At 33.0% G+C, this 21,377-nt stretch overlaps 2 protein-coding genes across 2 annotated transcripts; both read right to left on the bottom strand.

The window, feature by feature from the left end:
* Positions 1–4,869: 4,869 nt before the first annotated feature.
* LOC131603175 (classical arabinogalactan protein 1-like) lies at positions 4,870–5,548 on the bottom strand. Its single transcript, XM_058875449.1, has one exon. It carries the CDS (start codon positions 5,449–5,451, stop codon positions 5,041–5,043), a length of 411 nt encoding a protein of 136 aa, XP_058731432.1. The 5' UTR covers positions 5,452–5,548; the 3' UTR covers positions 4,870–5,040.
* Positions 5,549–8,991: 3,443 nt separating this feature from the next.
* LOC131603176 (classical arabinogalactan protein 1-like) lies at positions 8,992–9,674 on the bottom strand. The gene has a single exon (XM_058875450.1). The coding sequence runs from the start codon at positions 9,577–9,579 to the stop codon at positions 9,172–9,174; it is 408 nt and encodes a 135-aa protein (XP_058731433.1). The 5' UTR covers positions 9,580–9,674; the 3' UTR covers positions 8,992–9,171.
* Positions 9,675–21,377: the final 11,703 nt, after the last annotated feature.

The raw sequence follows: 21,377 nt of genomic DNA, 5'->3' as shown, positions 1-21,377 counted from the left end.
TTTATGTTTACTTCCTTTTATTGTTTAGATTTGAAAAATTAATTATAATAAATTTTTATGGTATAGATAAAAGATAAAGAATAAAATTGAAACACATGAGACAATGTAAATGCAAATAAAAAGATAAAAAAAAAATATATTCATTGTGAACATGGAATAATTTAATGTTGGTCTTAAAAGAAATAAGAAAAATTATGTTAGCTTTAAGATAAAATATTAGAATAAATATATAAATATTCATCTTTAATTAACTTTTTGATTTGTTATTGGCCTTACATTACATTTTTTTTATTTTGTAAGTTTGTTTATTAGAACTATATTTATTTAAAAAATTTATTTTATATATTATGTTGGTTTAAATTTAATATGTGGTTCAACCACTATTTAATCGGTTCAATCATAGTTTAATCAATTAAGTCGATTAAACGTTGACCCGCGTGTTTTATCGATTTATTCTTCGGACCGATTTTTAAAATATTACTTGAAATAAAACTATATTATCTATAAAATTAGCATCTCAAATTCAACTACTATAATTTCTAAAATAGTAAAAAGATCATTTTATTCAAATATATCATTTTGTGGTGTTTAAATAGCTAAATCACGAATCATGCAACATGTGGTTGATGGGAAGATGATTTTTCTATAATTCATAATCTGAAGAATGTTGTTGATGGCATTGTAAAATGGAAATTTACTTCTTTTGACCAAATCAACAGAATTAAATCTGAACTGATTAGGAGGCTTGATGGAGTTCAACGCAAGCTTCAGCTCCATGATAATTGGGGAGGAATGCGAAAACTTGAAGTAAAGCTGCAAGGGGAGCTGAGCAACATTTTGAACCAGGAGGAATTAATGTGGTACCAAAGATCTAGAAGCATGTGGCTATCTGATGGAGACAGGAATACAAAATACTACCAGATGAAAACAATCAAAAGGAGGAAGAAGAACAAGATCCTGATGTTGAAAGATGGGAATGGTGATTGGATAAATGATCACGAGGCTTTGAAGATTCATGTCACGAATTTTTATAAGGACCTCTTTGCTCGTCCTAAGCAGTGGTGCGATTGGCAGAAAACACAAGTGGGCTTTCCAAGCCTAGAGCCAGATAGAATTCAAATGTTAAATGAAGACATTAACAATGCAGAGATTAAGGAGGCTTTATTCTCCATGAAGACGTGGAAGGCCCCAGGCTTTATACATGAGTTAGCATTATTCTAATATTATTAACAACACATTTTTATCGATAAACTCTATTAAAAAATTAAGTATAGGTTTGCAATTTAAGAGGGTCGATTAGGGTTATCGAATTTTTAATTGTTTTTACATGTTATTAGCAAGATTAAATGCATAAATTAAAGTGCGTAAAACGTAAATGACACAGAATTATCATAGTTCGCCTTATCAACCAAGGATACATCTAGTCACTTCACACCTTGAAAGATTTTCTACTATGTTAGATCTTTGTACAAGCCTTACATCAAGATCCTATCTTACAATTTTCTAACAAAATAAAGAAGCACATCACTTTCTTGATTTCACAAGCACCTAACCTACGGTGGACTTTGAATCGTCTTGATTCAAAGAATCTTTTACAACAATCACGAATACACATTGATGATCACACCAAAAACTATGGGGTACAAACAATACAAACTTTGAATAGAATTTGAATAATCTTTTCAACTTTGCTTGAGTTTCAAGATAAACAGTTTTGCTCTTCCATTCCACTTGAATGCAATTCAAAGTATAATACTTTAAGAGTTCTTGACAATAAATGAAACTTTTCAAAGATATGGAATTTTATGCTTAAAGTTTTATGACTTAAATAATGGACAATTCTAAAAACTCTTTTGAATTGTATGTAAAAATGATTAATGAAAGATGTTAATGAAAAATATGATAAAGGTGGCTAGACTCTTAGTTAGGTAGTATATAAAGTAGATGGTATATTTGTTTGTAACTAACTTGTTCACTTGTATCATTTCATTGTTTTCAATATACAAATTTCTTAAGCTTCTTCTCTTTTTCCTCTAATATCATGATTTCTAACATGGTATCAGAGTCAAGGCTTCCTCCTTGAAGCCCAATCCCGCTTCAATTTTTTTGAGAAAACTCAACTCTCCGTTGTTTCTCTAAATGATTCTCTCTGTTTTCAATTTACGATTTCGCTTTATCATAATCTTATTTGTTTATTTTCTTCCCTAATTTCCAGGGTTCCAATATCAGTTGGTTTGATGTGTTTCATTTCTTTGTTCAATTTTCCCGGTCAGATTCCTTTTTCGTTTAGATTGTCTCCCAATTTTGTCGGACTCTTTACTCTAATTCAAGATTGATTGTTTCTTTTGTTCACTCGTTATCAATTCTTTCTCTTCAATCTATTTAATCCTTTTTTTTTGCACTAAAAATGTTAAGCCTTCTACAACTATTAATAATATTATGCCTCTATAAAATATAGTTGCCCCCTTTTGCTCTTTCAAAACAATATATGTTAAAGCCTTCTACAAACTATTAATAATAGGAACGGTGAAAATGAATCCCATTTTTCTATAAGATTGCTCAAATCAAGCAAATCTTTAGGAAGATCACCTCTTTGAAGATTGACAATTTAATCACAACTGAGCCAACTATGATTGTTGATCACGTGGTCTCTCACTTCACCAATTTTTTGGCATCAATAATATAATTTATGAAAATGGCCTCGTTGAGGAGGTCATCCCTCCCCTTATTAATGAGAGCACCAACATTCTCCTTACCCTACTGCCTTCTAGAATTGAAATCTGAAATGATTTTTTCTCCTTGAATAAAGATAGAGCACATGGCCCTAATGGATTTGGCGCATTCTTGATTCAAACCTATTGAGAAATTATTAAAGAGGATGTCTTTAATGGACTTCATGAGTTCTTCACTACCAGAAGTATCATGCCCAGCATGAATGCCAACGTAATTATCTTTATTCCTAAGACACCTAATGCAGATACAATTAATAACTTCAGACTCATTGCCATGACTAACGTCAAGTTCAACAACCTCTCCAAGATTCTTGTAGACATGCTAGCTCTTATCATGCCAAATATAGTTTCCAAAGAGCAAAGAGGTTTTATAAAGGGAAGAGACATTGGGCAATGTATTTGTCTCACCTCTCAAGACATAAATTTGTTGCACAACAAGTCTTTTGGTGGAAATCTTGCACATTGCAAAGGCTTTTGACACTATTGATTGGGGATTTTTAATTAAGCTTCTAAAGACTTTTGGCTTCTGCAACACCTTCTGTGACTAGATCAAAGTTATTCTTCACTCTACCAAATTCTCGATCTCTGTCAATGGGAGACAACAAGGTTTCTTTTCTTGCTCTAGAGAAGTCTGACAAGGTTACCCTCTGTCTCTTCTGCTTTTCTACCTTGTAGAGGAGGTGCTCAGTAGACGCATTGCTAAGTTAGTGAACACTGACAATATCAAGCTTATCAAAGGTAATAGAAATGCCTTTGTGCCATCTCACATTTTGTATGTTGATGATGCCATTCTTTTTTGCAAGGCCAACTCTTCCAACACCCAAGACCATTCATCTTCAACCTGTTTTGAATAAAAATCAAAATTAGGTTAGCTGCTTGAAAAGCTTTAATGATGACTTTTGCTGGTAGGGTGCATCTTATTAAGAGTGTTGTGCATGGAATGCTCATTTATCATTGCATTGCAGTTTCTTTAGAAGAATTTGGACATGGTTCCAAAATCTAATCAAGCACACCATTGATCTTACTTATGTCAGCTCCACTTTTGAAATTTGCAATAGAGACTGGAGCCCTCAATGCAAGATTGTTATTTCTACTGTTGTTGTCATGATCTACAATTGGATTTGGCTCTTTAGGAACAATGCAAGACCCAAGAACATTAATCCTGGTTACCAAAATGCCATCTCCACCATTGCTGCAAAGGTGCAACTTTCAGGCAATCTTACCAAAGAAGTCACGAGCTTCTCCATCCAAAAATTTGAAATTCTTAAGCTTTTAAGGTCACCATTCACCGATCTAATTTTCCCAAAATCGCCCATGACCGGATGGACAAAATGCAATACTGATGGCTTAACCTTAGGTAGCATTGGTCCTTTGGTGAGCGCAAGGGGTGTTTTGCAGCCAAACAGCGTGTCTCCACCCCTGTATGTAGAAGCCATGAGAGTAATCCTAGCAGTGGAGATTGCCTTCATCAACAACTGCAATTATTTGTGGGTTGAGTATGACTCAATATTAGTCACTCTTGTTGTCAATTCAATTATCATTATTACGACTAAGCTTCAAAACAAATGGAACAACTGTCTCGTCAAGCTAAAACCCTGGATTTTTTTGCCAATTATAATTAGAGAGGGTCTGATCAAAAATAGGCTTGACTTTCTTTGTATAGACAAAAAAAATTTAACATTTATCTTGTTATGGGGATGAGGACTTTAAAATAACGAGAATATTTTTCATAAGCTCATAATATAGACTATAATTTATTTTAAAAATATTAGAGAAAATCCGATTTTTTAAAGCAAATTTCACACCCTATTTAGTGTCCAAAAAATACAAATTTTTTATATTCAGTGTTTCTTTTAACAAATTATTTAATTTTTTTATAATTTCATTATTTTTTTTTGCATAACTATTACAAACCGTAAAGTAGCGCAGCAGAAATTTTATAGAATCAATGTTGAAATCAAGAGTTGATTCCCAATAAAACCGTTCAACTATTTTTGTCTTGGTTCAGTTAAACTAATTAAAACAAACAATTTACTGTCCTGTGGTTCTATTTATCCTTGTTGTTGTTGAAGAGATGCACGTACAATCCAAAAAAAAAAAAAATTACATAAAATAATTGCAAGGAAATAAGAGAAGATGAGAAAAATAAAAGTATCACTCATTAAAATAAAAAATACATCACAAATTAATTAAATGAATGAGTCATCACACAGATCGAAACAACACAAACAAAAAAGTAAAAGTCACGATCCATGTACATTCGTGATTAAAATCAAAATAGATCTAATTAAAAAGTAAAAGTATCTCTCTACATCATCAACGCAGCAGCGAAAATCACAACAGCAGCAGATCCGGCGACGGTGAATCTGCTCAAAGCGGCGCCGCTATTGGAAGGTGATTGGGCTTCAGATGGAGGATTAGAGATTGCTGATGGAGTGACGGCAGGAGCGGTGGCGGGAGTAGCTGGGGAAGGGGAAGGAGGAGATGGTGGAGAACTGGGGGTGGATGGTGAAGGAGATGGAGCGTTCTTCACAGGGACAGGAGGAGATGCCGCCGGTGAGTTAGCTGTGGGAGAAACAGCTGGAGATTGAGACGGCGAAGAAGATTTGGGTGGAGAGGCAACAGGTGATTTGGTGGGAGATGAAGATGGAGATTGAGCAATGGTGGAACTTACCAACAATGTAGCAACTAGCATCAAAACAACGGTGTAGGGAGCCATAGTAGAAAGATAAAGAAAAGAGATTCAAAGAAATTCAACAATTAAGAGAGAATTGAAAGATTAGAATGTTTGAGACTGTGAAGAAAGAGTTTGGGTTAGAAGGGTATTTATAGAATGTAACCGCGTGATGACGCGTTTCTAGGTTGGGTCGTTATGAGCCGTTTGATATTCTTTTTTTAAAAGATAAATTAATATTAGGTCTATATTTTTTTTTTGGAAAACAATAATTCGCAATCTTCATGTATGTAGAAAAAAATATTCCGTTACAGATGGAAAATCAAATCGAATCAAAATCAAATCAATTTTCATTATTTGTTTATCTCTTTATATTATTTATTTCTATATAAATTATAATTTAATTTAATTTTGCTTTTAAATTGGAATCAAATCAAAATTAATAACCTAATTTTAATTTAAGTTTTAAAAAAAATTGATTTATAAACCAATTTTAATCAATAATTATTTTATAGATATTGAACAGATCAAATTTAAACTCTTAAAAACAAACTTTTAACATTGTTGAACACATTGAACCGATCAAATTTAAAATTTAAAAAATATTGATTTATTTTTCATTTGAAAGATAAATATGTTCAATAATAAAATTTGAGTTAAAAATATTTCACCGACTTCATCTAAAAAAAGAGAAAAAGAGATATGCATTGTAACATGACAAATTTAAGAATTTTGATTGGTTGTATGTGTAAAATTAATTTATATGGTCAGTGCACTACCTTTAAATTCTTTAAAAAGATAGACAAATTAGCATTATTAAATTCAAAATTAAAATATTAACATTCTAAACAACAAAATAAATATTAGAGTCAATTTTTTTAGAGTTAGATTAATATAGACACAAAATTAAAATATTAAACATTCAAAACATTTCTTTAAACGCTCTTTGAGTCAATCACTTAAATTATTTTAATAAAAAAACACAACAAAAAATAAAATAAAATATAAATTATTAATAGTTTCAACGTACAATTTTTAATACAAATTTTTTATGAGAAAAGGGGTCATGCACTGACAGTGTAAAATAATTTTACACTGTCAATCAATCACAACCATGTATCTAATTTCTCCACACTTTTATTTTAAAAAAATTTAATGACATGGCATACTCCTTATTTTTTATTGGATGACAGTATAAAATTATTTTACACTGTCAGTGCATATCCATTAAACCCATTTTTTATATTCAATTTTTAAATAAGTTTGAGTATACACAAATTAGCATTATTCTAATATTATAAATAACACATTTTTAATAATAAATTATGTTTATTGAATCATATTTCATAATTAATTGTTAGCATTTTTTTCTAAAGAATATTTATAAAATTGAATAAATAGTACTTAATTTATAAATTTATGATCATTTCGTTTATGTACACTTCTAGAGTCTTGTTGATTTCGTCTTCAAAAAATCTATTCATCATTCTCTGATATTCAGTGTCTACAGTTTCATGCATAGGAATTTATTGTATTAGTAATTGACGTTCTACAGTTTCATGCATAGGAATTTATTGTACTCAAAATAGGCATTCATAAATGACAATAATTTACACCAAAATGAATTATCCACCAATTTATTGATGTTGGGAAGAGGGTATGAATCTTTGATGTAAGCCCGACTTAGGTCATTATAATCAATGCACACCCCCATTTTCTCGATGCTTTTTGAACCAAGACAATTAGAAAGCCATTTAGTGTATTTCAACACGGAAATGAAATTGACACGGAGTAGACCCCTTAACTATGCTCCCAATGGCGTCACCCTTTTTGGAGGACTATTGTCCCTTTCTTTGGAAAACGTATTTGGTAGAAGGGTCGATATACAATTGATGACAGGCTATATTGGGATACATATCGGGCAATTCTTCTTATGAGGTCATTATGTCAATTGTCAACTAGGTTGGCCCATATCTTAACGACCAAAATCGGGTTATCATCGAGCTGCACATTTTTGAACTCTCTCAAACCACATTCCTCGAAACAAGGTTATCTCTTAGAGGTAATTTATTTTGCAATACTCTCCAAATGACCACTGAAACATAAGTGAGATTAACTTATTCTAAACAATTTTACTATAACAAAACTATGTGGCACCGAACCATTCTAATAATAAGGGTTGTCTTCTATGCTCATCTATGTTAAGTAGAAGATTATAAATTCATTGGCTCTGACCCCAAAGGTCCATTTCTCTAGATTAAGTATCATGTTATACTGCCAACTCGGTCGAATATGTTGGTGAGGTGTTTGTCGTGGAGTTTTTCTTCCCTATATTTTACCACCATATCGTCCATACACGTTTCTAGAGTCTCGCTGGTTTCTTCTTCAAAAATCTTATTCATCATTCTCTAATACTCAGTGTATATATTTTTCAAGCCAAAAGACATGACATTGTATCAATAATTGGCGTTCTATATGTTTTATGCAAAGGAATTTGATTGTACTCAAAATATGCATCCATAAATGACAATAATTCGTACCATGACGAATTATCCACCAATTTATTGATGTTGAGAAAAGGGTATGAATCATTGGTTCATGTTTTGGATGAGGTCATTATAATCGATGCACATCCCCCATTTTCCTGACGCTTTTTTAACCAAGACAACATTAAAGAGTCATTTCGTATATTTCAACTTAGAAATGAAATTGGTTGATGATAGGCTACACTAGAATACATATCATGCATTTCCGCTAGTAAGATCATTAGGTCAACTAGGTTGGCTCATTTCTTAACAACACTAATCGGGCTATCATCGAGTTGCAAAGTTTTGAACTCTCTTAAACTACATTCCTCAACAGAAGGTTATCTATCCTCTTTATAGAAATTCTGTATGTGGCACAAACGGAAACGGTGCTTTGTTAACTCACTTAAAGGCTGAATCTTACAATTAGAAGAACAAATTGCATTTGTTAAACCCTAATCCTAAACTAGTGAAAGGAAACCTTAGAGGCGAAGACGAAGGAGAAGCAGGTCATTGAAGCTACTTGCTGAAGGTACTTGGAGAAGACGAAGGCGTAATTATAGCTGACGAAATCGAGACATTGAGGTATGTTATGTTCTGTCTAACTTAACGATTCATTGCATGTGGTTCTGTTGTCAATTTCTACAAGTCTTGCTCCCACTCCATAAAAACAGTTAAACCTTTAAAATTAATTAAATGGTGTGATTCCAACTTTGCAGTTTATTCCATCTAACAACTCTTGTTGAAATTCACTTCAAGCGATTGACTAGTTTAAAAATCTTATATCAAATACAGGTTTTATTTATAATTTGATACAGATTTTATTGATAATTTTATAGAATCATTGTTGGTCGGTTCTTTAACGAGATTAATAGCAAGAACTGATTCCAAATAAAACCATTTAAATAATTTGACGTTAACAATTTACTGTGCTAGTTAAGTTATCAGTTCTATTTCTCTTCTGCTATGTGTGAATATTAACTTTTGTTGTTGTTGAAAAGACTATACAATAGAAAACAAAATAGAACACATAAAACAATTGCAAGGAAATAACAGAAGATGAAAAGAATAAAATGTACCACTCGTTAAAATAATAATAATTAAATAAATTACAAAATTAATCAAATGAATAAGTCATCATACAGATCGAAACAACGCAAAAAAATATAAAAAAAGTTCACGATCCACGTAAATTCGTGATTGAAAACAAAATAGATCAAATTAAAAAGCAAGTAGCTCTCTACATCATCAAAGCAGCAGCGAAAATCACAGCAGCAGATCCGGCAACGGTGAATCTGTTCAAAGCGGCACCGTTTGCGGAAGGTGATTGTGCTTCAGATGGAGGATTAGAGATCGCTGATGGAGTGACGGCAGGAGTGACGGCGGGAGTAGCTGGGGAAGGGGAAGGAGGAGATGGTGGAGAGCTGGGGGTGGATGGTGAAGGAGATGGAGCGTTCTTCACAGGTACGGGAGGAGACGCCGCCGGTGAGTTAGCGGAAGGAGAAACAGCTGGAGATTGAGAGGGAGAAGAAGACTTAGGTGGAGTAGCAACGGGAGATTTGGTAGGAGATGATGATGGAGATTGAGCAATGGTGGAACCAACCAACAATGTAGCAATTAGCATCAAAACGACTGTGTAGGAGGCCATAGTGGAAAAATGAAGATAATAGATTCAAAGAAATTCAAGAGTGAATAGAATTGAAAGATTAGAGTGTTTGAGAGTGTGGAGAAAGAGTTAGGGTTGAAAGGGTATTTATAGAAGATAACCGCGTGAAGACGCGTTTATAGGATGAGTCGTCAGAAGCCGTTTGATCTTCTTAGTATTTTTTTTTCAGAGATTAATTCGGGTTTATATTATTTGGAAAGTAGTGATTCGCAATCCATATGTATTTAAAAAAGAAATAAAAATATATATAAAAGAAAATCAAAATGTCGTTTAGTTTTTTTTCCATATAATTAACTTAGTTATTTATGTACATAACTAAAAAAATAATTTAATATATTTTTTCTTATTAAATTTGAATCATATTAATTAAATAAAGGGTTTTTCTAACCTATGCAACATTGCATAGGATAAGGGCAATTAATAAACTATTTCTTTCCATATAAATTATCATATTAATTATTTTTCTGTTGAAAAGTAATATTTTATATTTGCTCTCTCCTACCCAATTAATAGATGAATATAAATAAATATAAATATGGTAATTTATATTTAAAAAAATGGTGTATTAATTGTCTCTTATCCTATGCAAGGTTGCATAGGTTAGAAAAATCCATAAATAAATAATTGATAAAATTTTAAAATTAAAAAAATCTAATATTTCCATACATACAACTTAGACGATAACTTTAAAAAGATTATATACTAATGTGCTGATTTAAACAATATTTTTTACTATGAACTTCTTTTTCATATTTTTTACATAGTAGTATTAATTTGTAAATTTGTAAACCTTATAAACTCTTCATAACAATACCCATATAATAATCTTTTCCATATAACAACTTATGATAAATAATAAATAAATATAATAAAAAAATTGAAATTATAGCTGTTCATAACTATTAAAAACATTTATTTATATAATAATCCTATATTAATGTGGTTAATTATAGTATAATAATATCATAAAGTATAATAATGAGATATTAAAATAAAATATTTATTTGGCAAAGAATAAAATTGGATAGTCGAATAATTTATTTCCATTTATTGTAAAGACAAATAAAATTCTAAAAAGTAGGGGTAGTATAAAAAACATTAAAAGTCAAAAGAAAAAGATACATTGAGTTGGCGTGAAGAGGCAGCACGCGGTAGAGAGAGTAGTCCAAGCTGGTACAGCTGTCTTTTGAATAACAACAGCATCGTTGAATGTTTGTTAATCTTAGTTAGGAAAAGTCGTAACGGTCGGAAACTTTTCCAAAATGGGGACATAAACTCTGTTACCAGCTAGCACCAATATGGGGAGGGACTACTTTCATTTTTTTTTTTACCAACTTTCATTTTTTATTCCTTATAAAAAGTTGTTTTAAAAATTATTTCTTTATAACAAAAATACATCCAAATTATGCTTTTAGGCTAATCACTAACTTTTTTGTGAACGTTGTTAATGCTTGACATTTAAATTTAAGCCGTTACAATATTTATTTACTAATAGCTTTATATTTACCTACCTTTACCCAACAACAACAAAAAAAACAGCTTTACATTCTTTTAAACATATTTAATTTATTTTTTAAAATGAAATCAACATGTAATGACTAATGGCTTCACTAGATGTTTTTCTTTTTATTCTCTATTCTTGTAGAATACGATTGGCTGCGCAATTACTATCCTCCTTCTAAATATAATTAACGTAGTGGCTAAGGTTACCTTAATGAAGGCAAATCAATTTTTACATAAAATCAAATATTTTTAATAAGTGTGAAAAATAATATAGTTGTCTATAAATTAAAATGGACATTCTTAGGATAAACTGGTCAAACCCTCGAAAGAGATTAAGTTTGTAATTGTTTATTTTTTGAGTTTGCATAGCGGGATGGTGGTTTTAGGTCCTTTTATGGCAACTATTCTTAAGTTCTCGTCAGAAGGCAAGTGGAGATGGTTAGTAGCCAACCCACACCGGTTTCTCGTCTGTGTCGTTCTTATGTTCACTTTTTGCAAGTAGATGTTCTGAACATGTGCCCAAGATCCAACTTGAGTCTAAGACATGACTAAGTCAAGTGGAAAGGTCTTGCAATCGGACCCCATGTTTTGTATAACTCGCGTCGCACGACGCTGACGCTTGGTATACGCACGCACCATTCTTTTTCCTGGTCTCTTCTTGCCCCGGTAACATGATACCGCGGTTAAGAAACTTTTATTTCCCACAGCGTGACAGCTTGGTTCTTGAGAGGGATTCACTCCTCTTGTCTATGACTTGATCTCCCTATAGCTGTTTGGTATGATGCTTGGTTGCTTGTCTATGGCGGGACCCCCCTTTCTTACTACTTGGCCAGCGTCTCGTAGATGTGTGTTTTACGAGCGACGCTCGTTTGTATGGTATTGCTCTGTGTTGCTCCTTGCCGTGGGATTATTGCTAGTCTTAGCGTAGTTTCAACTTTGCATGCCAACTTAGGTAGAAAATTCCCTTTAACACTAGGTTCTTATTTCATGCATCTTTAAAACACAAACTAAACTCTTTCTTTTCCTTTTGTCTCTGTGGCGCTTAAGAACATGTTATATCCTTCATACCCCCTACGCATAAGTCTCCAAAGGTCGAGCTGCCATAGGATGCGAATGTAACTGTTCAACTAAAAAACACAAAATAAACATAAGCTTTTGAGCCGAGATACGGTAACTATGATTCCTCCAGAAGGATACTTAGGCAGCGGGGTAAGTCTCGTGCGAGTATAATTCTTTCTTTTCCCTACATTTTGCATGCATCCTAGTTCAGTTTTAGGCATAGATTCTTTTATGCACCCATAGATTAGACAACAAGTGTGGATCTCATCGAGTACGATGAATGTGAGGGGTGCTAACACCTTCCCCTCGCGTAACCGACTCCCTTACCTGTATCTCTGGGTCGCTTTGACCATGCTTATACTTCCCTTAGGTTTATTCTGTGTTTCCTTTCCCTCTCTTAGGATTTAAACATGGATGGAGACTCTATTTCTTGCGCCACTTTCGCGTTTGTACTTGGATGAAAATCCCAGGAGCGATAGTTGGCGACTCTGCTAGGGGAAAGAATATCAACCCTGGGTTGAAACGAAACTGAATATCAACTATGGATTGAACAAGAAATATCAACTCTGGGTTGAGAAAGAAGAGAGAAGTCAACTCTGGGTTGAACAAGAGATAAACATCAACTTGGGGTTGAGAAGGAAAATGAAGGTCAACTCTGGGTGAAGAAAAAATAAACATCAACTCTGGGTTGAATGATAAAAGGGATGTCAACTCGGGGTTGAAAAGAAGAAACCATCAAATCGGGGTAGAAAATGAAGGTTTAGTTTATTATTTCGGATAGGGTTAAGATTCAATTCGAATAAGACTAACTCTTAGAATTTAAGAGTATTGTTTATCCCATTTTAAGTGGTGGAAAAATATTTTAAAGAAATTTAAAATTATTCTTTAAATTTCAAATATGTATTTCAGAACACATGCTAATCACACTAATACACATCTTAATTAAGTCTCATCTCTTTTTTTTTTTCAAAATTTAATTTGGAGATTCATATTCAGACCCACTCCATGCAAGTTTTTCCTAAATCATCAATTCAGTGATAAATTCGAAAATGTACTTATGGATTTGGGAACCAGAAATTTGAAATATGTCATCTTTGCATGTCAGTGACAAATCCAGAGATGTATTTTCAGAATTATGAAGTGAGAAATTTAATAAAACAACGCCATGCATGTTCTTTTTCTTCGCGATCAAACTTCCATTTTCTCTCAAAACCCTTAAAAAAAATTCCATTCATAATCAACTTTTGCACTCCAAAACTTTGTTCTTGTGTTTCATCAATTCAAAAAAAGAAAAAGAAGTTGTAATTTAAGATAAAGTTCATGTATTTCATTCCTCATTGCTCACATTAATCTAGTTTTTGAGCTGAAAAAATCATATTGCATCCAAAAATGCATTTTCTGATCAACGTGAGTTTATACAGAAATGCATTTATGGAATAGCTCATAGTTCATTTTAAGCGATATTTTTATTTTTTTTTCTTATTTTTAGCCTTAGATAGAGTGCACATTGATGTTATCTCCAAACCTATTGTGTCTACAGATGTCAAACAAGTTGAAGTCGAGGAGATAGATGTTGGAAACTAATTTACAAATGGACAAGAGTTTAAGGTTTGTAATCATATGCTTCAATGGATTCGCACGGGGGAATCCTAAATGGGGTTTGGCATTGTAATCAGAAGGTATAATAATGGTTCAGATAGAAGACTTGTGTTTGTGACACTAACATGTGAAAGAATTGGCAAGTACATAACTCTTCTCTGAAAGTTCAAACGAGATGACACCGGTTTGAGAAAATGTGAATGTCCCTTTAAGTTGTGTGGTTATCTTTTGGCAAATAATAAATGAAGATTATCTGTGGTTTACATAATCATGACATGTGTGACAAGTAAGCCGGTCATCCCATTTCACGTCGTCTTATGCCTGAAGAGAAGTAAATCATTTAGGACATGACATTGAATACGGTGCAGCCCAAAAACATAATTGCAACCTTGAAACGTAAAAGACACAAAAATATCTCAAAGATTAAGCAAGTATACAATATTCGTGTCCTTAACAACAAGGCTATATAGGGGTTTAGAGTTGAAATGCAACAAGTGTTGAAACTTTTGGATGATAACGATTATGTATCTAAGCACCGAACGTGCAAGGATGGAGTAATCGTTTGAGATATATTTTGGACTCATTATGATTTCATAAAGTTGTTAAGCATGTTTCCTACTCTACTTATCATTGATTCAAAGTACAAGACCAACAAGTACATGCTTTCACTATGGGAAATTGTTGATGTTACCTTTACCGAGAAGATCTATTTTGTTAGGCTTTCATTTTTTAAGAGTCAAAAAGACGAAAACTTTACTTGGCTTTAGAAGTAAGCTTGACAATGTTGAAGGACAGAGATAACATGTAGACCAGGTTATACACCTTGGTAATACAACAACTAATCGAGTTGAGTCTACCCATTCTACACTGAAGAATTGGTTGGGAAATAGTAAGGGTGACTTGTGTAGAAATTGGAACCCTGTGAACCAAATGATCCAAAATCGGCATAATGAGATACATACATCATTCGCTGCAGCATCACAATGTTGGAACTTATATTCAAAGACAATAATCTCTATTCACAGTTGGTCATTAACATATCTCGAACATGATTGAATTTTATTTTTCACGAATCCAAACGAGCCCAGAATGTAGGTTCTGACAGCTCAAAGTGTGGTTGCACACTTAGAAATATGGATTTATTTGCTTGCAAGTACAAAGCTTAAAAACCCACAGAAGATCCATCTAAAATTTTGATGACGACAACGATTACTAAAGCCGATGGCAAAAAGCTTTCCAGCCTTTATGATGATGATCTAAAAGGAGACTCAAGATTAAAGTGCTTATAAGATCAGAAGCAATCTAACAAAGAATCTTGAAGCCATGTGAAATCTTGCCAAGTCTTGTCTGTCCGTCTATCCGAGTGACCTGAGTGTTGTAAAAGTAAAGGAGTAGATTAGAAGTACTAATGCAACTCACTCACACACATCTAAACATATCTTTTCAAATATTTTTATTGTAAAAAAATATATTTTAAGACAAGCCAAGTGATTATAGAGTTGTTCAACCCTTTTGTAAACTTTTTTTAACTTACCAATTGATTGGTAAGAAGTGTCAACTGATTCACAAAACTTTTCTGAGCTAGCCAATTGATTGGAGAAAAGTTAATCAATTAATCAAGAACTTATGACAGCATAGTAATGACTTGCAATGACTCTATATCAAATATTTCCTTTTTGGGCTTGCTAATCGATTACAAATGAGCTGGTCAATCAATTGACTCTTTAATTCGACCCATGGATTATTTCTATTTTTAGATTTTCCAACTCCTATATAAATGAGGCTCGCCTCCAATTTATTACACACTACTTTCCAACATTTTACATTTTCTTTGGAATTTCTCTCTCCCTCTCTCTAAAAAATATTTCTTTCACTTGATATTGCCTTAGTGCTTGTAAGCGAACCTTCGCTTGTGAGAAAGAATTTTGTAAGTAGTCATGTTGTTTGTTTAACTATTGAGAATGTGATACTCTTGAGAGGATTAAGTTTGGTTCGTGAGGTAAATGACTTGCTATTTAGGACTCCCCATAAATATGAGACGCACAAGCACTTTCTTTTTCTATCAAACACTAACCTCTAGTGTTTAGGTTACAATCACTAAACCCTAGTAATCAACTTCAATCAACAAGATAAGTGATCTTGAATTTACAACTCAACTAGATAAACCTACAACTATGCCAAGTTACTGAAACATAGTGCGATGTATATAAAAAAACAAGGACTCTTGTAAACCTATCACTCTAAAATCTTCAATGTGAATGCTTGAATTCCAATGCAGGTTATGAGCTCCTTATATAACATAATAACTCTAGATTTTTCTTTATGGATATTTGATTTGATTCCATTCAAAAATAATGCAGAATCTATTGAATATTATTTGTTCAATAAATCTCTCCAACAATATATGATTTGTTACAATTTAAATTCAAATTTATACCTCCATTTAAATCTGAATTAATCTTCTTACAACTATCAAATTAATCACCTAATCATATAGATAAACCAATAACAATAAAATCTAATCAAATCTTTGATAAGAGAATATTCCAAAACGTAGCAGCATTTATCTGTTGCACAAGGCTCGGATGTCATACCAACATGATGGAACATCATCCTGCATGCATCTCTTCTGCACCTCCATACAACTTAAGCAAGCTAGAATAATCTTGAACATTTTGAACACTTCTCCATGTTATTGTTTTGTAAAACGCTGCCAATCCAAAAGACCAACCCACAAGGAACTTCAGTCCCCCCCCTTTTAAAAATTGTGGCAAAACAACTATTCAAGATATAACAATCATTCAGGCAAGAACAAGTGACAAAAATATGAGCACTGGACTATCAGAGAATACAAACAACACTAGTAACCATCTTCTAATCATCAGAGTTAAGCACCAACAGTAACACTAGAAGTCAGTAGCATCAGAATATATGTCACAAAAATAATCCATTTAGTTTCTCCAAACCAAATAGATAATCAATCATGCAATCATTCACAAACGTGGTCATGCATGAACCCAGTCAGCACATAGTTAGTAGCATACAATCTTACCAATTAATAATTATTAGTATGCAATTATTCATATACTTAGTCATACATAACACAAACAATTATTAGTTAATATGAGGATATGAAAAAAAACTACTAAAATAAAAGCTCAATAAAAGGGTCAGATGTCTTGCCCGATGCTCCAACATATGAGCACATCATTACTCCTTACCAGAAAGTTAGTACTAAACAATTACATGTTATATGTTTCAGAGATGCATCACCGAATTTTCCTGTTACTGTGATTTTTTTAATAGTTTTTCTATTTTGGTTCGTATTAGATATGGTGCACTCAGATATGTTTCCCAAAGCTTTTGTAAGTAATGATGCACAACCTGATAAAGTGAAGGACGAATTTAAACTGGATGAGGTGAAAGACGAGGTTAAACCGCATGAGGTGAAGGACGATGTTATACTGGATGAGGTGAAGGAAGATGTTAGACGAGTTGATGTTGAGATAGATGTCGGTCAATAATTTACAAATGAAAAATTGTTTACTGTTTGTGAGCATATGCTTGAATGGGTCCACATGGTGGCCGAAAATTGGGGTTTTATATTGTAATCGGAAGGTCCGACAATGGTTCTAGCCGAAGGCAAGCATTTGTAAACATGAGATGCAAGAGAAGTGGCACGTATGTTCCTCTGATTCGAAAGTTGAAACGTGATGATACAGAATCAAGAAAATGTCAGTGCCCGTTTAAATTGCACGGATACTGTAAGGCGGATGATACATGTAAATTTAATGTGATTTATGGTTTACATAACCATGCCTTGTAATCCAAGCAAGTCGTTCATCCCATCGTATGTTGCCTTAAACTGAGGGAAAAGGAAATTGTTTCAGACATGTCTTTAACTAACGTGGCGCCTAAAAACATACTTGCATATTTGAAATGGGAAAACTTTAAAGTTTTTCATATATCAAGCAAGTATACAATATGTGTTATCGAAAAAATATGGTGATAAGATGTCCAAGATCCAAAATGCAACAACTTTTAAAGCTTATGGATGACCACCGTTATGTTTATAGGTACATAGTTTGTGAAGATAAAGTCATTATTCGTGACAAATTTTGGACTCATCCCGAAAGTATCAAGTTGTTCAACACATTTCCCAGCGTTCTCATAATTGATTCAACGTATGAGAACAAAAAGCATAGGCTTCCGCTTTTGAAAATTATTGGTGTTACAGCTACAGAGAAGACTTTTTTAGTGGGGCTCACATTTTTGAAATTCTAAAAAGAATACAACATTACATGGGCATTGGAAATGTGCAAGACCTTATTAAAAGACCAAGATAACACGCAGAAGGTAATTGTCACAGATCGAGACACCACACTGATGAATTTGGTTGCAAAGATGCTTCCTACATCTTACGCATTACTTTGTCGATATCACATTACAAAAAAGTGAGAAGTCGGCTCAAACACTTGGTCGGAATCAAATAAATCAATGGTGAAGATGAAAAATGGTCAAATCAGGTGTAGTGGTGGAAAGGATAATGGATGCATGAAGTGGTATATTAACTTCATCCATGAAAGACTTGTATGTTGCCTTTGTAATGCATTTTAGAAGTGTGTGTTCCAAATATGCAGATTTCTTGAAATACGTTGAGAGTACTATTCTTGACCAAGTGAAGGAGAATATTATTTGTGCTTGGACCGGTCAAGTTAGACACCCCGGCAACACAACAACCAAAAGAGTCGAGTTTGCACATTCGACACTGAAGAAATGGTTGAGTGATAGTGAGGGTGGTTTTGTAGAGAGTGGGACGTCGTGAGCCAAATGCTCCAAAACCAACATAATGAAATACAAATAACTTTTTGTCGGAGCATTACCATGTTAGAACACAGATTCAAAGATAACACCATTCGCAGTTGATTGGCAACGTATCTCGAGCGTGTTTGAATTTCATTTTTCATGAAGCGAAGCGAGCTGCGAAGATAGGTTTGAATAATTCTAAGTGTGAATGTAATCTTATGAAGAATTACAATATTTCATGTGCTTGTCTCATTTCAAAAAGGATGAAGCTTCATTCCCTGAAATGTATGGATGAAATCTACAGTCACTAAAAAAAGACTCTAGTTTGATGATGATGGTGGGATGAAGGGTGGTAAAGCAGGAATAACAATCATGATTGACTGGGAAATAATCCAAGATAGATTTTCTAAAGCTGATGACACCATGAAATTGCACATCAAAGAGCACCTGAGAAAGATTGCCTATCTATAAACCACATATTTGAAACCTCTTTTAGAACTGGTTAAAACCAAAGGTGCCCTTAAAAAGGTCAAACTAACATAAGATGACAATTCAACAAAGTAGTCTCCTTCATACTTTGAACATGTTGACTCACATTTCTCGGATTCTCCAACTCCAAAATCTTTAAAAAGTGTGTACAAGGGTGCTCTCATTAGCAAACCACCTCCTTCTCTGCCGATGTCGAAAATAATCTTCATTGAAGAAATGCCGTTTTTTATGCACAAACATATTGAGATGATTGTAAAAGTTAAGGATGATGGTAATTGCAGTTTTCACGCCGTATCCGGCTTGCTTGGTAACAGAGAGGAGAATCACTTTCTTGTCCGTCAAACTCTTTTGAAAGAGTACGTCGCATAGGGAATTCAACATAACATTATATAGGAAGTGCATATGACAGGGTGTGTATCGATCTGACATCATATGGTTTCTCTGAGACTCTTTTTCCACTTCGGAGTGGTCCACTTAAAGATCATTCTAGATTCATTATATGCATAGGGATGCTTTCAAAATCCCTACATTTTAGTGAGGTTTATTTGAAACCAGGGTTTCTTATACCAAGTACATCGTTGGAGTGGACGACACATTCCAAAAAGACACAAAAACTTGTTCGGATCAATTTTTAAAAAGGATGGAAGATTTCACCAAATTGAGCAAGCTTGAAAGAGAATGCAATAAGCAAAAGTCGAAGGAGGAACCGGTCATAGATTTTTGCGATGATGCATTGTAGATTGTATCCGATACACTTTTTGAATGTATTGTCGTCAATGATGTAATCTTGATACGATTTAATGCATAAGTAATATATATTAAGTAATTATGGCGCAAATGTCAATTGTTTTTTACTCATTTCATGGTTTGCAACTTCTATTTTATATTTTCTAAGTTTCTAGTTTGGTTTTGGTTTATGGTTTATTTCGAATATGCATATCTAAATAAACCCCAATTTAATTAAAAAAACAGGGATATTTTCGGATGTGTATATCTGAATAAATCTATTTTTGTAAAATATAAGGGTTTATCCAGAAATGCATCTCTGAAAAATTCCCTGATGACAGGATAAGATTTCTAACGTGCATAGTGATCCAAGTCTTGTATAAATATGATGTTTCTCATCCTTTTTTTTTTTCTTCAAAACACCCAATATCAGAAAATGAATAATATCTTCACCTTGCATTTGTGTATTTCAATGGTGAGAAGCCGTCACTTCAGTTTAGGGTTTTCGAGGACATAGCTCGTGCCGACCTGATATCCTAACTGAACACTGTGTTGCGATATTCAAAAAATTGACGTGCTGTCGAGCTCGAGTATCGTTCTCCCTCGTTTGACAGCGATGGGAAGATACAGTTCACTAACTTCAAACTGAAGACGGATGCAGATTTAGAGGTTATGTGGAGTAATTTTTGCCGATATAAAAAAATGGTCTGGTTAAAGTGGATGTGAAGATTTCAAGATTCGTCGAAGATATTATAACATTTTGCAACGTCCGGATACCCATTTATAGCGATGTGTAACATTAATTTTTCGATTATCAATTATTTGTGTAATGTTGTGTGTTTTAATGTAATGTCAAGTTGTTATGATTATCAGTTATAAATTTTCTCTTTCTGTCTCTGTTTTTTATCTCAGACATATTTTCGAATATATATTTCCGAAGCGTATCAAATATAAATTTAAAGATACAACTTCGAATTAAAATTAAATAAAATAAAAAAATGGTACATTCAGAAATGCATCTCCAAAAATATGGCGTATTTTTTACTTTTCATTAGAGACTTCAAAGAACATAAAAGATATTCACAAATCGGATATGAAATGCCTAAAAAATGTTCAAAGTGTCAAGGAATGAATTAGGGACAAAAACTGCTTTCTTTCTTTTTTTTTTCTTTTTTTCTTTTTTTCTTTTTTCAAAGGATATAATTTTCTTAGATTATGTGTTTGATTTATGTGGTTAGATATTTTCTTTGCCCCATCATCCTTCAACGTTTATTTCTGAGTAATGATTATTCCTTATCATTTCGTCTATAACCAGAGATATTCATTGCCAGAAGAGCTCCAGCATATGGCATGACTATTTTTAACATATAGATGGTAGTGATTTTGACCGACTAGGGCTTGCGTTTTTGTGTTAACTTTCTCGTGCCAATGCTAAGCAAGAATCTCATATGCAAGTTTTTTCTAATAAAAAACAGATTATGTTCCAATTATAGATTATAAATTTTATTACATCCCCAATCATAGCTATCAAAAAAACACATTTCCAAACAAATATTTAACTCCTTTAAAAAATTAATATTATTAACTAGAGCAATTAA

The sequence above is a fragment of the Vicia villosa genome, linkage group LG5, assembly GCF_029867415.1.
Source record: "Vicia villosa cultivar HV-30 ecotype Madison, WI linkage group LG5, Vvil1.0, whole genome shotgun sequence".
NCBI classification, from domain to species: Eukaryota; Viridiplantae; Streptophyta; class Magnoliopsida; order Fabales; family Fabaceae; genus Vicia; species Vicia villosa.
The sequence above is the reverse complement of the archived record's forward strand: the minus strand, read 5'-3'. Positions and strand labels throughout refer to the sequence as shown.

Coding starts and splice junctions, on each gene's coding strand:
- LOC131603175 (XM_058875449.1), bottom strand. CDS start 5,451: ATGGCTCCCTACACCGTTGTTTTGATGCTAGTTGCTACATTGTTGGTA.
- LOC131603176 (XM_058875450.1), bottom strand. CDS start 9,579: ATGGCCTCCTACACAGTCGTTTTGATGCTAATTGCTACATTGTTGGTT.